The sequence below is a fragment of the Gymnoscopelus microlampas genome (genome assembly GCF_963454915.1).
Source record: "Gymnoscopelus microlampas genome assembly, chromosome: 19".
NCBI lineage: Eukaryota > Metazoa > Chordata > Actinopteri > Myctophiformes > Myctophidae > Gymnoscopelus > Gymnoscopelus microlampas.
In genome coordinates, this window is record NC_139956.1 from 23,555,633 (window position 1) to 23,571,066 (window position 15,434).

The window sequence follows — 15,434 nt, forward strand, 5'->3', positions numbered from 1 at the left end:
GCAAAAATAACTCCATTTACAAGCTCGCAAAGCGACGTGTTGTGAGCTTGTACATCAGGTTGCACACTTTCTGCGCAACCTACTCCTCTCACTCACACACGTCCATTGTCTTTCTCTGCCTCCAGAACAGCATCCTGTCTACTGGTACAGGTCGCAGTAGGAACTCTCCCCTGGCTGAGAGAGCCACACTGGGCCAGGGAATCCAGAACGGCAAGGACAGGTATGTGCACGCGCGCACACACACACACACACACAACTCTGTGCCAATGTATTGTGATCGGCATGGACAGGTATGCGGGTGTACGCATAACAGACTATAAGACCATGTCAGGTCATTCAGACAGGTGTGCAAACGGCACTGTTGTCCGCTGTGGGCAACAGCCATGGTAAGTGAGGTTCACTTTCTCACTGAGAGACACACACACACACACACACACACACACACACACACACTCTCTCTCCATCTAAGAGTAAAGTCCTCAGTGTTAACCACTGCCAACCTGGCATCCCTATTTTGGCCATGTCATTATAGGCGAAACTATTTCAAATATTTTCAGAAATAGACGATCTCCAAGCTCAAAAGGCATTGCATTGCGGTTATAATAGTTAATTTGAAAAACGTCAAAACGGACCGCTTGCTCGATTTCTGAGAGTTATTATTCTTAAGAGTTAAATGAACACTCAGGATTTTACGGTGCAGTTTGTGAATGAAGCGCTGCCTCAGCTGAGCTCAGTGACTGACTGTGCTGACTGGATGGCAGTGCTTGGCCCAGTGCTCCCCCAGCCAGCCCTCTGCCAGCTGGCCCTGAGCGAGCCCACAGCTGTCCCCCCAGGGCGGGGCCACCCCTCCTGGCCAGGGGACCACAGCCACTCCTGTGGGATGTTAGAGCCAGGCCTCCAAGTAGATTACAGATCACCCTTGGATGGGTTGATGGACATATGCAAGTCTGACCCAGAGCAGGATTTTTTAATTGATGCGCACACACACACACACACACACACACACACTTGCGCTGCAGGCAGACAGGAAGGAAGCAAGGGAAGCAAACAATCTTAATTGACACAGGCTGACACATTGAATCCTGCTCACTCATACTCTACTTCTCCTCTGTCCGTCCCCTGTCCTCCAAAAAACATTCTCTCCTCTCTCTGAGCCGCCTGTCACGGCTCTGGCAAAAGTTAGCCTGACTCAACAGAAGGACTCGCTCCATCCATACACCAACAAGCTACAACCCCAACTCCAGTAAAGCCTAAACATCGTTGTTAATTTTCTAATGAAAAGACCAAAAGTAAATGGCCGTATTTTTAACACAACAGAAAATACCAAAGTATTTTCTGTTGTGTTAACCACTTGAAACCTAAGTTGCTCAGTAAGCATAATGATGCAATGAAATGCTCTGGTTGTGTAATCTGGCCTCATTATAACTGCACAATTTAGTGAAAGTCATTGAAAATCATGATTTTTCTATTTCAACCCATCTGGAAAAATCATCATTATCAATCATAATTGTGATTGCAATATTAAGCAAAAATAATTAAAACATCACTTAATTTTTTGGACATATAGTACGTAACTACAGTACGCATGTCAGCTCACCAAGATGAAGTGATTCACCTTTCTTATGAAAAATCACAAATTATCTATGAATGTCCAGCCTACAAACTAAGGAAAACTGTTAGTTAAGGAAACCCGTTAGCTTATCATCTAGTGTTACACCGGAGGCGGCTTTTAGCGACACTTTGACCCCCCCCCCTCTTGCTCTCTCTCTCTGTCGTCCTGTCATTTGAACTGGCATGAAGGGGTCTCTGTCTTTGTCCATTTCCCTCCACCTCTTTTCTGTTTCCTCTAATCTCTGACACACACACACACACACACACGCACACACGCACACGCACACCATCTGATACTTCAATCTGCCATCAGCTTCATGCATCCTGTTCATAAGCATTAACCAATAATGCTGAGTGTCTCTTGATAGTCATGTAGTGTATGCTTCATTGTCATTACTGCTTAATTACTAGTTCATGTGTCAGATCTCAAATGACCACGTCGTTCCCTGTGTAGACCTCTTTCTGGGACCCATTCCTTCGGTTTGCAGTGTGAGCTGGGCGATAATATTGACTTTGATATAATCAATAGCTGTTTCAACCTGAGACATTAAACATTCAATATGAATGCAGTATATGGACAATGTCCTTATTTCAATCATGTCTTCTAACAATGTATGGCAAAGATAAATACAATACATCCCTTCTCTGCTTCTGCTCTTGCATCCCCTTCCAAAAATGAAGGGGATGCATAAATGTACATACTATACATATATTACAAACATTGCGAAAATTGCACGTCTACAAGTACACAACTTGCAAGCTTGTGAGCCTGTAGATCAGCTATTTTGTCGATTTGTCGTATGACGAAGTATATAAGGCTTAAGTGGTTAAAAGAATTGTCGAGAATACGCTACAAAAGGGGAAAACATATACTTCCGCTATTATTTTGGTCCATGAATGTCCTGATAACACTGCTCATCGCTCAGCTCCTAGTGTTAGTAAACAAATTATTCCTTGAAACAACGAAGAGGGGAGTTCTCTAAACGTTTTCTTGGGAGGTGACCCAGGAATACATTTCCCGGGTACATTTTTAACGTGGAAACGTGGAAAAATAAAACGGAACAAGACGAGATTTATTCCATCTCTTGTCTGGCATTTGTCACAGAGGATGCAGTGGTCATTTGAGACATTGTGCAGTTACTGTGGGTCTTTAAAGCTACTGTTTCTCAACATGTGGTCCAAATGGACACCCACGGGTCTGTAACTCTGAGAGTGTACAAATGGAACGGGTCCATTTGGTTCCATTATTTTGTACACGCTTAGAGTTACAGAACCTGAAACCGACGTTGAGAACATGTGTTTTAAGCCAAGCTAGTAAGCTACTGTAGGCTTTACTAACTTAGCGGTTGTCATCTGCTTTGTTCTTTTTTTTATTATTATTATTATTTTTATTGGTGGCCATCATTAAAAACTTTGAAGTTTTGGGCTTGTGTACTTGACCCCCCCTCCTCCCCCTCCAACCTCTTTCCCTCTCTTTGATCTTTACTTTCTCTTTTTAAATTTCTGTTTTGATGTTGCATCTCGTACTTGCTCATGAAAGCTTAACTGTGTGTGTGTGTACACTTCGCTTTTCGTTCCCCTCTAGCTTTGTCTACCTCTCTCTTTGCTTTTGACGCCATAGAAAAAAGTTCACCCCCTCATCTCTAAGGGGATTAGGAAGACTTGTGATGGAATATTATGATATTAACTCTTACTGACGCTATATGGACCCCCAGACTTGCCTCCTAATAGGCTTACACACACACACACACACACACACACACACACACACACACACACACACACACACACACACACACACACACACACACACTCACACTCACACTCTCTCACACACACACACACACACACACACACACACACACACACAGATGGTGGACGCACACACAGACAAGCCTTATTACACATACATTACAACACGCTCAAACATTTGACCCCATACCAGTGTGCGCACACACACACACACACACACACACACACACACACACACACACACACACACACACACACACACACACACACACACACACACACAGTGTTGTCCAGTCCTTACTGGTCAATGAATGCTGTTATTTTTCCATCACCAGTCATGCTAATCCCTGCCAGAACGTGTGTGTGTGTGTGTGTGTGGACTCTCCATGAGCTATGTGTGGCCTTTCTGTGTAATCAGCAGTCTGTTTGTTTGACCTCTGCCAATGCTCCACTCGCTCTCTCTCTCTCTCTGCCTTTCCTTCTGGTACCACTCTCCCCTGTCTCTCACAGTGTTTAGTATGCACCCACATGCTTGTGTGTGTATACGTGGGTGCATGCACGCGTGTGGTCAAAGTCATGTTACTGCTGTCTGTAATGTTCAGAGCCTGTACAACTCTCTGAATAACCACAACTGTAGAACTTATATATATGTGTGTATATATATATATATATATATATATATATATATATATATATATATATATATATATATATATATATATATATATATATATATATATATATATATATATATATATATATATATAGATATATATGTATAGATATGTATGTGTATAGATATGTATATATAATATGTATGTATGTATGCAAACACAACGGTCTTGATTCTTGAAACCAACGTCATATCTGCAATTGCAGTGTGATCTGAGCCCAGTACGCATCCAGGATGCTCCTCAGATCCTGTTTTCATACAGAAAACATCCTGCATGTCGCAGGCTTTCCCTGACAGAAGTGAGGCTCACGAAACGGGATTAGAAATGTGCTAGCTGCCAAGTTCATATACTGTATGCCCCCCTGACATCTTGAAATGCCTCCGGACTATACCAGCGTCTTGGCATGTCAACGACTATTCACATCTTCAACCCATATTATACATAAATGTAGACTATTCTACTGTAAGGGGCTTTCTTATTTAGATGTTGCATATTTCATGTGGGTACAGGCCTGCACGTACACAACACTAATTCAACATGTATGACTGACATCATAGTCTGGCACAAGTTACATTACAATCAATCAACGGTAATTCAGCATCAAACATGGCTTGTCATTGTAAAGTTTTGGCAAATACTGTTTGTTTTACTCTTCTGAGGGTTAAGTAGGGAGACGAATTAGCCCAGCTGTAATGTGTCAGGGCTAGGCCTCAATCTTAACACTTCATTTTTACACTTCACCACGTGGTATTTTGAGAGGATGGAGGCTCTGTGCACGATAGCCGGAACTTGACTTGGCCTATTTCTGGCCGGCTATCTGTTTTCATTATGCAATTTTATTTAGACATTTCCCTTTCCAACTGCCATCTAGTTCTAAGCATGTCTATTTGGACCATGAGCTAAAGATAGTATTTGTTTTTCGCTGTTGGCTCATCCACAGTGTAATGTACACATTAGAAGGTGACCAGAAGGCGAAATAACAGACTGTTGGCAGTTTGATTATGGGTCTTTATTGGCCTCCATTTTGAACCAGGCAGAGTCCACACTTGCTGCCAAAACGCAAACTTTCTTGCTCGCTGTCCCACTAGTAGAGCTTTTGACTGTCTGTCTGTCTGTCTGGCTGTCTGTCTGCAGAGCTTTTTATTTGTCCTAATTCATCACTCAGCTCCTCTTCCTCCTTCTTCTCCTGTCCTCTTCACGTCTTCTCCTTTTCTCTCATTCTCCCTCTCTCCCTCCCTCCCTCCCTCCCTCCCTCTCTCTCTCTCCTCCCATCCCCTATTATGTGTGTGATGAGTTGTGCTGCTTCTAACCGTGCTCCACCTCATCCTCCCTGCCCACCGGCACATCACCCCCGCCCTGTGTGTGTGTGTGTGTGTGTGTGTGTGTGTGTGTGTGTGTGTGTGTGTGTGTTGTCTTTATATGATCTTGTGTCTTCATTTGAATCTGTCTTGTCTCTTGCATGATCGTACTTATGTATTTGTATGTGTATGTCTTTGCCTCACGTGTACGTGTTTACGCGTGCATATTTGTCTGCATGTGTCTGTATACATCTGTGATATTCTGCATTTATGTGTGTCACGTATTTGTGCATGCATGTTTTTCTGTGTGTGTTTATATATCTGTTGTGTACTTCTGTGTCTTACGTGTATGTGTTTGTGCGTGCATATATTTGTGTGTGTGTGTGTGTGTATATCTGTGATATTTTGTATTTATGTGTGTCTCACATGTCCATGTTTGTACATGCATGTTTGTGTCTGTATTATGTGTGTCTCACGTGTGTTTGTGCATGCACACGTGTGTGTGTGTATGTATGTGCGTGTTCTGGGCGGGGGCGCTCCTCCTCCTCCTCCCCTCCACCCTCCCAGCCTAAACACTCCGGGCTCCCGTGCCTCCACCGCCTCGGCTGCTGCCGTCCTCTCCTCCTCATCCTCGCGTCCCCGTCACCACAAGTCTCTGTCCACCTCCAACCATCCATGCCCCTCCTCTGACCTGCACGCACCTCGGCCCAGGCAAGTCTCCTCCACCTCCCCCGCACCAACACACACACACATGCTCGCACGCACGCACACCAACGACAAGAGACACATGCAGACATGAGCTATCATACCTGCGCACAGGTAATGGGTATACATCTCACACACACTCACACACACACACACACACACACACACACACACACACACACACACACACACACACACACACACGGACATGGGTAGATGTTTGATTAGACAGATAGGCATGCTCACACACACACACACACACACACACACACACACACACATGCTACAGTGCGCACATACAGTCCAATGTTCACACAGTCGCTTTCATAGAGTACAGTTCCTTTCAACACATGCCCACTCACTCTGCACACAGCGCCATCTCTCAAGAGCTGGATGTCCACAAAGAGATGGAGCGTGAGAGAGAAACGATGGACAGTCCAGAGAGAAAAAAGCGATGTGAAAGAAGGATAGGACTGATTGGCCTTGGGAACTTTCCTCCCAATTACAGATTGATTTAACCACTTTCAGCTTGGCGTCCCTATTTTGGGCAAGTCATGTATTTTCTCCAAATATAGCGAAAATAGCAGATCTACAAGCTCACAATGCGACACCTTGTGAGCTTATAGATCTGCAATTTTTGCTATTCGTCGTACAACTAAGTATATAGGGCTTAAGTGGTTAAAGGGAAACGCAGTGGAGCTTCTCAGTGTATTCTTGCTTAAAGAGCTCACTAACTCAAAATACATTTGCGTGTTCCTTTAACCTTTATGGTATTACTTTCAAACAGTAACACGCACACACACACACACACACACACACACACACACACACACACACACACACACAGGTAGGTGACAGAAAGACCGATAAACCAACCATTTTCAAATGACAGTCAGTGTTTGCAAAGTCATGTTCACCTCTATCTTCTAAGCCTCACATATTCTATGAGGGTATTGAAGCATTACCATGGTAATAAGGAGATGGTTTCTCATGTAACTGGCAATACAGGTGTGTTGAGAAATGTTGGCGGAAAATATGCAACAGTGTCCGCCATCACATCACCATGGCGATGGCATGGTGGACAGCTGGCATGGAATCAGTAGTTGCTTAGCAACAGTCATGAAGAAAGGCCGTGGAGCCTAAATGGCCGCGAGAAAAACTGCTAAACATTAAATAGTCCACTGATTTCTCAATGTGGGGTCTGGATACCACCAGGGGCCCATATGGAACCTTAGGGCTCCCCAAATTGATATGTATGTGGCCGCGGACCCCCACCTGAAAATATGTTGTGCCAGGGACCCTCAGAAGCAAAGATTTGTGTTAATAATGTTCGCCTTTTCAAAAAAATATGTAAAGATTTGCACACATTTTAAAGATTTTTCAAAAATAAGAGCTCTACAAGCTCGTAGTGCGGCACTCGGTGCCACGCTATGAGCTTTTAGATCTGCTATTTTTCGAATAGCCAAAGTATAGAATATGGATAAAGGGGTTAAAATGATTGTGCACTTTATTAACTCATTTTGCTGGGGACCCCCTGGTATCCCCCCAATGACCCCTGGAGGTCCCCGGACCACACTTTGAGAACCAATGACCTAGCGAAATGGACGTGTTTCGGCACTCTGCCCGAAACTATTGTTTCTCTAGGTAGACTGCTGCGGATGGTCTATATTGTCTCTACATATCTCCACTTTGAACATACCTGTCCTTGACCAGGGCCTTGGAGATGGTTAATTGTTCCAGCTGCTAAGAGCTGGAAAACAAGACCGACATGTTATTTTAGTCTGTTGTTTTGATGGAGCATAGGTTTCACTCATTTCCTGGGTTGAGACGGAACGTGGTACTCTGATCTAGCACTTTGTCAGTGGCTTTTGTTTAAGAATATCTGCTAAATTGTAAATTGTAGGTCTGAGGGAGAGACAGTTGTGGAATATACTGAAGGAGAGGAGAGCTTTACGGCAGGATTCAAGCCCCTGGTAAGCGGGGGTCTAGACACGAGGGCATTCGTAACCACTGCACCATGTCTGGGTTCAGACCATTTTTAGCACGTACTGTATCAGACTATGTACTCTGCCTCCTTTCTGCACCGGAAAGGAGGCACCGGAATCAAATCGGTTCAACAAATTGGAGGAGCTGACTGTTGGTTAGACAGGATCAGAGTCAGAATCTCTTTTGGGGGAGATTAAACTTTAAAGTAGGTTCTGTGTTCATTTTCAAACACCATTATCAATCATCTTACAACAACAATATCATGCATAGCTTTTTTTTCGCCGATTATTTTTGCTCACAATTTAATCACCATGCCAATTAATCCTCCCCATACATTTCTCTGTTGCCACTGTGGTTGTACCCTGTGAGCTTGTTGGCACCGCAGCTGTACTCCAACAAGCAAGCCTGTGACTAGTGACACTGCTAACAATGCCGACATGAACGTGAACTGAAGAGCAAATTCTTTGTCCCCACACTATGACTATGTGAATGGTGAAGAAGAATTTGGCACCCAAAATGTGTTTTGGTGAAGATTAAACTAGTATCAAACACTTTACAACAACCATATTATGCACATAGCTTTTTTTTTTGCTTTCTTTTTTAAAATTTAGATTAGCCAATTATTTTTTGCTCTTTTCACAGTTTAGTCATTATGGCAATTAATCCTCCCCACACATTCCTGTGTTGCCACTGCTGTTGTACCCTACTGGCTCACCTGCCAGTGAGGAGCCCCTACCAGGAGGACATAGCACCTCCATCCTACTCCTCCTGTTAAACACCCGGTGCTCATAGGTGCCACTCCCAGCCCGTAGAAGTCGCTAGTGCAGAGTCAAATATCACCCTCCTCGCCCAGTTTCCCTCACCCGAACACAGCCAGTTGTCTCTGCGGTGGTGGGCAGTTACTTTACCCCTGCACCACCCGACCACCTAATGTTGTGCATATGTCTACTCTTCTGGTGGTCTTGTTAAAATTGATTTAGTTGACAATACAATGTATAGTAGGTATAGTTTTCCAATTCATTTGTTTCTTCATTTAGTGCAGTGAATAGGGTGGCTAATATAATAATAAAAACATTTGCCAGAAACATTGTAGAATTAATTATACTAGTTGGAATTCATGTAGTTTTTGAGTGAAATGATCATTTATAAAGCTAATGTTATGTCAAATAAACACAGTAATGCAAACACCGAAAGTGTAGTCTAAAATATTTTCCAGCCTAATGGCATGCAAAATCACATTATTTTTTTGAGTGACCCAAGAAAAGTGTGAAATACATGCAAATGTCTATTTCCAACACTGTGTAAATGCATTAGAATGTTTTGCATGCACCGTACGTCCAGGTTTGATTGAGTATTGATGTTTGCCATGTCTGTCTGTCAGTCTGTCAAGGTTAATGCCTTGTGGTATGGTTTATTTTTTCCTCTTCTGCCCGCAAAATACAAAGCATCCCTGCTCTTTTTAGTGTCTTGAACCTGTATACGGCTTCAAAGACCATTTTCAGCCTTGTATTTCCCTAGAAACTTTGGTTCTTAAATGGCTTCAGCAGTGTCCTGTTTCCTTCCTTGGGGTTGGTATGGGGCCTTGGTCTTTAAGCATCTGGATAAAAGTCCCCACCGTTGCCAAAACAGTCCCACCCAGACCACAGTCAGAGTCTGGGAAAACCTCGACTGCCATCTGTCCCGTTACCACACCACAGTCAAGCTTGGCTTAATGAATGAAGGAGAAATGTTTCAATCTATGTGATGTATTTGCTTTGTGTACGTGTCTGCTTTTGGCCATTTGCTGTCATTGTCTTTTGTTCTTCTGTCTGCATGCCCCGCCGCTTGCTTAATTTAAAGTTAGTTTTGCAGGAGCTACCTTGACATTTTGAATTTTAGCCCGCTGTATGTCTCCACCAGACACTTGTCACACTGGTGGATGTGTGTCCTTGATGTCCTTCAGGAAGCCTGCAAACAACTTATTAGCATGTGCACCGCAGCAGCAGCTGTACGCTAACAAGCAAGCATGTGACTAGCAATGCTGATGTCATTTTCTGTGAACTGAACTGCCAATACTTGGTTCACTCCCCACACTGTGACATGTGTACATTGAAGGAGAAGAAGCAAAATAAATGGTGGACTAAAATGAGCTTGCACCACAACAAAATGTCAAGGAGCCTATTTTGCCTGTGTTTATGTGGCCTACATGTTGAAGTCCTGTTCTGTTGCATGCGCCGTTCAGCAGTGAGCTTGAGCTGTTCAGAACCTGGTTGGGAACACTGGAGAGAAGGTACCACTCCAACACATAGCCTGTACCCTGGATTAGGCCTGAAAACCTCTTCCCAGCACATGTGCCCTGTTTTATTCCAACACATAGCCCCATGATCCCTCATTACCCTTTTACTTGAAGAACATGGGTATTCCACTGAAATACATACTACTCCCGGGTGTAAATAAGGCGTGTGTATGCTACTGTTATTCTTAATGTGAGGTTTAACAATAGTGCAAATGCGTTATCACCAACTCATGACAAAGTATTTAACAAGGCAGACATGGTCTATCCGTTGTTCCCAGGGGTTAAATTGGAATTTGGAAGGTGTTGGAAGTCTTGACCTTGACCCTGGGCCGTAGAGGTCAGGGGTGAGTCAATAGACAGTAGGGATGGTATAGTTATTTTGGTTTGAATTATGATTTATTTATAGCTTCTATAAAAAAACGTTAACTGGGCGCCTGCTGGCCTAGCGGTCCAGGTGCATACCACATACGCTGGTAATCCAGCTTGACAGCGTGTTGCGGGTTCGACTCTCGATCCCGGCGACCTTTGCTGTATGTCTCCCTCCCATCTCTCTCCCATTTCCTGTCAGCCTACTGTCCTATCAAATAAAGGCATAATAGACTCAAAAAATATCTTAAAAAAAAAAGTTAACTGTCTGAAATTACACATGAACACGAATCCAACATATTAATAGTAAAGATATTGTGTGTCAAACAAATCTATGAACCTATCTATGCAATCTATGAAAAAAGTAATCTGCAACACAATTTCATTCAATATGTAGGGGCTGGTCCCTGCTTCATCTCTCTCAGCCAAGGGGTCCTTGGGCTAAAAAACGTTAAACCCCTGCCCTAGAATATAACAAACACAATGCAACAACGACAACAACAACAAAAAAGACAAGAATACATTTTTTTTAAATAAGAAAATAAACATGCATATACTATAGATAGGCGATCATGGAGTAGCTACATAAAAGGTTCAACTTTGGTTCCATACAGTGGCAGGCCCACAATGCTTTCATACTCAGTCAGATGGTCAGCATAAAAATGACAAACACAAGAAACTATATAGCTTATCCAGAGACCAGGCACATTTTTTAAAACTTTATATTGATATATAATATTGAGACGTTCATTTAGGAGAAACCTGAATACTAGGGAATATTAAAACATTGCATTAACAAAGACCCAAATGCCAGGGGGGAAGGCACAAAAAATGAATCAGCCATCTCCCCTTATGTACCCTACCAATATCCCATTGATCACATCTGCGTTGTCAATCTATAAATAAATAAAATATTGCCAAATATTATTAAACTTATAGTGTATGGGATGGTGTAGTTATGTATCATATTTGTTTTTGGGTTATTTGTTTTCCATTAGTATTGCTACATAATGTTAACTAGCTTCCATTGGACTTTTGTCAGTAACGATAGTGTCGATAAACAAAAAAACAAACGATTCGGATGTGTAAATATGAAACTATCGCTTTAAGCTTAGCCACAAGTAAAATACAAAATACTGGGTTGCTTGTCATGTCAGCCAGTTAGACAGACAGGGGAGTGTTGTATCGTCCCTGCTGGGAGTACTTTTCTGCATTCACCCAGCAGATGCCTTGCTCAGATGGCTTTTGATGTGCGCTCTGTGGGGAGCTGTTACGGGTTACATGTCTTGCACAGGGACACTTTTATACGTACTGTAGATGGGCAAGCCAAGCGTTGTACGACTCTCTGATCGAGGGTTCGAATCCAACCTTCATCTTGTCTTGCATGTCTCTCCCCTCTCTCCTCTTCATTTCCTGTCACTCTAGTCTACACTGGCCTATCAGAAATAAATCATAACAATTAGGAAAAAAGGGGGAAAAACGTTGATATAATACATTAAAAACTTTCATTTTCAAAACCATTTCCGGTATCACAGGGAAAAAGACACAAATATTTAAAAGCTATTAGTTACTATTATGTCATTTTCATGAATATCATGACAAACAAAACTGTATTTTGTTGTCTTGAGGTATGATGATGATATTCATTATTAATTCCCAAAGAGGTAATTCAGTCACCAGCACAGAAACATCCAAATAGGGGGGCTGCCCTGTGTTTTAATAAAGTTTTATTATCACCATTCTCTTGGTATTGCAAAGTAGTGCAGCAAATGGTAGCAGCCTTGGTTGGCAATGCTCTATCGCTTGCATATGGGCTTGCTGGTGTCCTTGCTGTCTTTCCTTGTTAACTCGCCTCAAATGCGACGTATTTCCACACAGCACGCGTGCTGTTTTCTGGCTGTTCTGAACAAAAGTCAAGCCAAATAGGGTTTTTCCTGGCTCAGAAAGGGCCTCTGAGGACTAAGCATGTCCGTGTCGCGGCTGCGCATCAGTGAAGGCAAAGAGTCTGTTTCCTTATTTGACAAATCTATGTATTTCCCTGTTATGTCTGACCATTTTATAAACAAAAATGTCTATTATGCAGCTTAACCACATGAAATGTATTGTCCCTATTCTGGGCATGTCATGAGAGGTGAACATTCTACAAGCTCACAGCACGACACGTTTTGAGCTTGTAGATCGTCAATGTTTCATGAAGGAATTTGGTGTACAGGGGAAAAAGGAGGTAGCCAAGTACACATCCCTGGGGAACCCTGGTCAGCTTAAGTATATAGGGTTTACATGGTTAAGTCAATGAAACCCCAATTAACAAAACTGCTTACAGGTTGTTTTTACTTAAGAACAGGAAAGGGTAGGGATTTTGAAGGAGAGGGGAGTGGAATGCCATACAGATCATCCTAGTGATGGACTTGTCTTACTTGAGCAACAATAATACAGTGATAGAGACCACTGGCACTCTGAATTGGGAGTGCTTGTTATACTTAATGGGGTATAGTGCAAGTGCGCAACCAATACTACTTTAAAAATGACGGGCACTCTTAAGGAAAACAAACCCAACTTTACCATGTGTTAGCAGTAGCACAGATGTATTTTCTCCCTTTGAGAACTATACAATGTTTATCTGAGCAATAAAGTTTGTGGTTGCCATGAAATCTATAAATATTACCTTCAAAACAAGCTGCTTATTAAGGGGGAATGGAGGCTTTGTATTCTACATATAAATCCCAGTTAAGTTTCACTTAAGTTGTTTTATAGCTTGACATTTAAAATAAACAAAAGGCCATAAACAAAAGGCTTTTGCTATGCAAAACTTTAGATGGTAAAGAGACACTTTACTTAAAGGTCGGGTCTATAACGCATTATAATCACATTTATAATGCGTTAATAATAATAATAATTTATACACTTATAATGCTATAAGGTTTATGAGTATTATAAGTGCTGGTCATAATGCTCAGCGGAACAGCAACTACCAGACATACGGTAGTCGGTTATTAAGTGTGTCATAAAGACACTTAATGTATAAAGACACTTTATAACTGACTGTCTTGTAGTTATAACGTGCTTTATGAACAGCACTTATAATACTTAATAAACCTTGTTATAAGTTGTTATGCATAATTATAAACATTTTTAACAAGGGTTACTAAGCCTTATAAGTGCATTATAATGCTTTATAGACCCTACCTTCAAGTAAAGTGTTACAAAGACAACTAGGAAATGACATGGCAGTGGAAAACATTTCCATAGTGAGAGGCTGTTGTTGGTTGTGTCCATAGTGAGAGGGTTGACTTCATTCAAGTCCTGATGTCAGAAAGGGAAATCTATGATGTGACATAAAAAAGCCCAAATGTTTAAAGGGATATTTCACGTTCGGTTCGGGGTCATTTTAACGTTTACTCAGGCTTTTGTGTTTCACCCCAGACAGTTTTCAAGTTGCTTGATTCAGTATTTAGATATTTGATATTAATTTTATCAGACAATTTTACCCTTCCTATACAAACCCTTGTAACTTCAGTCTCTATTTTAACCATGATAGATTAATTGAAAACACCCGTCCTTGGTTCTGGTTGCTGATATTGTCTTGATATGTGAGGGGGCCGTGTTGTTTTGATTATTTTTTTCATTTATTTTATTACATTTTCCAAAAAGATTATAAAAATGTTATGAAAAGGGCAATTGAAAAGACACGGCACCTCACGTATTAGAAGGATAATATCAGTCACCAGAACCAAGGACGGGTGATTTCAATGAATCCATCATGGTTAAAATTGAGTTCGAAATTACAATGGGTATATGTAGGATAAAATGAATATCAAATATCTAAATACTGAATCAAGCAACTTAAAAACTGTCTGGAGTAAAACACAAAAGCCTGAGTAGACGTTAAAATGACCCCAAACATGTTTGAAAGTGAGATATCCCTAAGATAATGATAACCTGCCTATTAACTTATTATTCATCCAAACCACGGAAAGAGGGCGTTAAATGGCCTGAACTTGAAACAAGCTATTAAACACATTCAGAGAGGATTTTAATTTTGTTGATTTTGTTCTCAAATATTATCATTTTGGCACTGGTGATTTTCATTTGGCCCTGACTAAAACCTCTTTGGGGTTGCCAAAAATACCTCTCTGCAGGAAAAACCCTGCCAAATCGTGCTAAGAATAGATTGCAAGAGGAAGCGCAATAGTAATTGATTGATTAATTTGATCCAGAATACTATCTCTTTTTTTTCTCCAAATCCTCCATGTGGGCAAAGAGATCGGTGTGTCGCTGTCAGAGCGAGACCTTTTCACTAGGAAAGAAGAGTCCTAGGAGAAAGCACGGCTGCTGTCACACCGCAAAAACAAGTGACACTTTCAGTCCTACAATTCAAAATGAACCCCTTTATGACGCAATTCACATTAATAATGTTTTTTTTTTGGGGGGGGGTGCATTAAACATTTTGATGTTTGACAGCTTCGTAATGAAAATGCCCTTGAGAATAATCAAGCTTCCTCTTTGCTCCTTTTCCTCTTGGCTGTGCACGCAGGTAATTAAACACGGATGTCATCAAGTGGGAGACGTGCAAAAGCTGGACAGAATTTAACTTTGAACATTGTCCAAAAACAGAGACCCAACTGGCTCCCTTTCCATCAGAATAAACTAACACAAAGCTCCGGCAGCGCTCTGAATTAAAAACTGCGAGACACGATGTAATGTTGAAAGATGTGCCGCTGGCGCATGTTTACATTGGTAATTAAAAACGACATGCTGTGTCTGCAG

The 15,434-nt window shown here is 41.8% G+C and overlaps 1 protein-coding gene across 7 annotated transcripts in view; it reads left to right on the forward strand.

The window, feature by feature from the left end:
- mark2b (MAP/microtubule affinity-regulating kinase 2b) overlaps positions 1-15,434 on the forward strand; it is an 80,481-nt gene that overhangs the window by 49,290 nt on the left and 15,757 nt on the right. For 6 of the 7 annotated variants that reach the window (XM_084043086.1, XM_084043087.1, XM_084043090.1 and 3 more), the window contains exons 16-17: positions 126-220; positions 5,903-6,046. In XM_084043086.1, coding sequence (XP_083899212.1) covers positions 126-220; positions 5,903-6,046 — 239 coding nt within the window. The remainder of the gene's footprint in view (positions 1-125; positions 221-5,902; positions 6,047-15,434) is intronic. The other variant, XM_084043092.1, reaches the window with a different exon arrangement.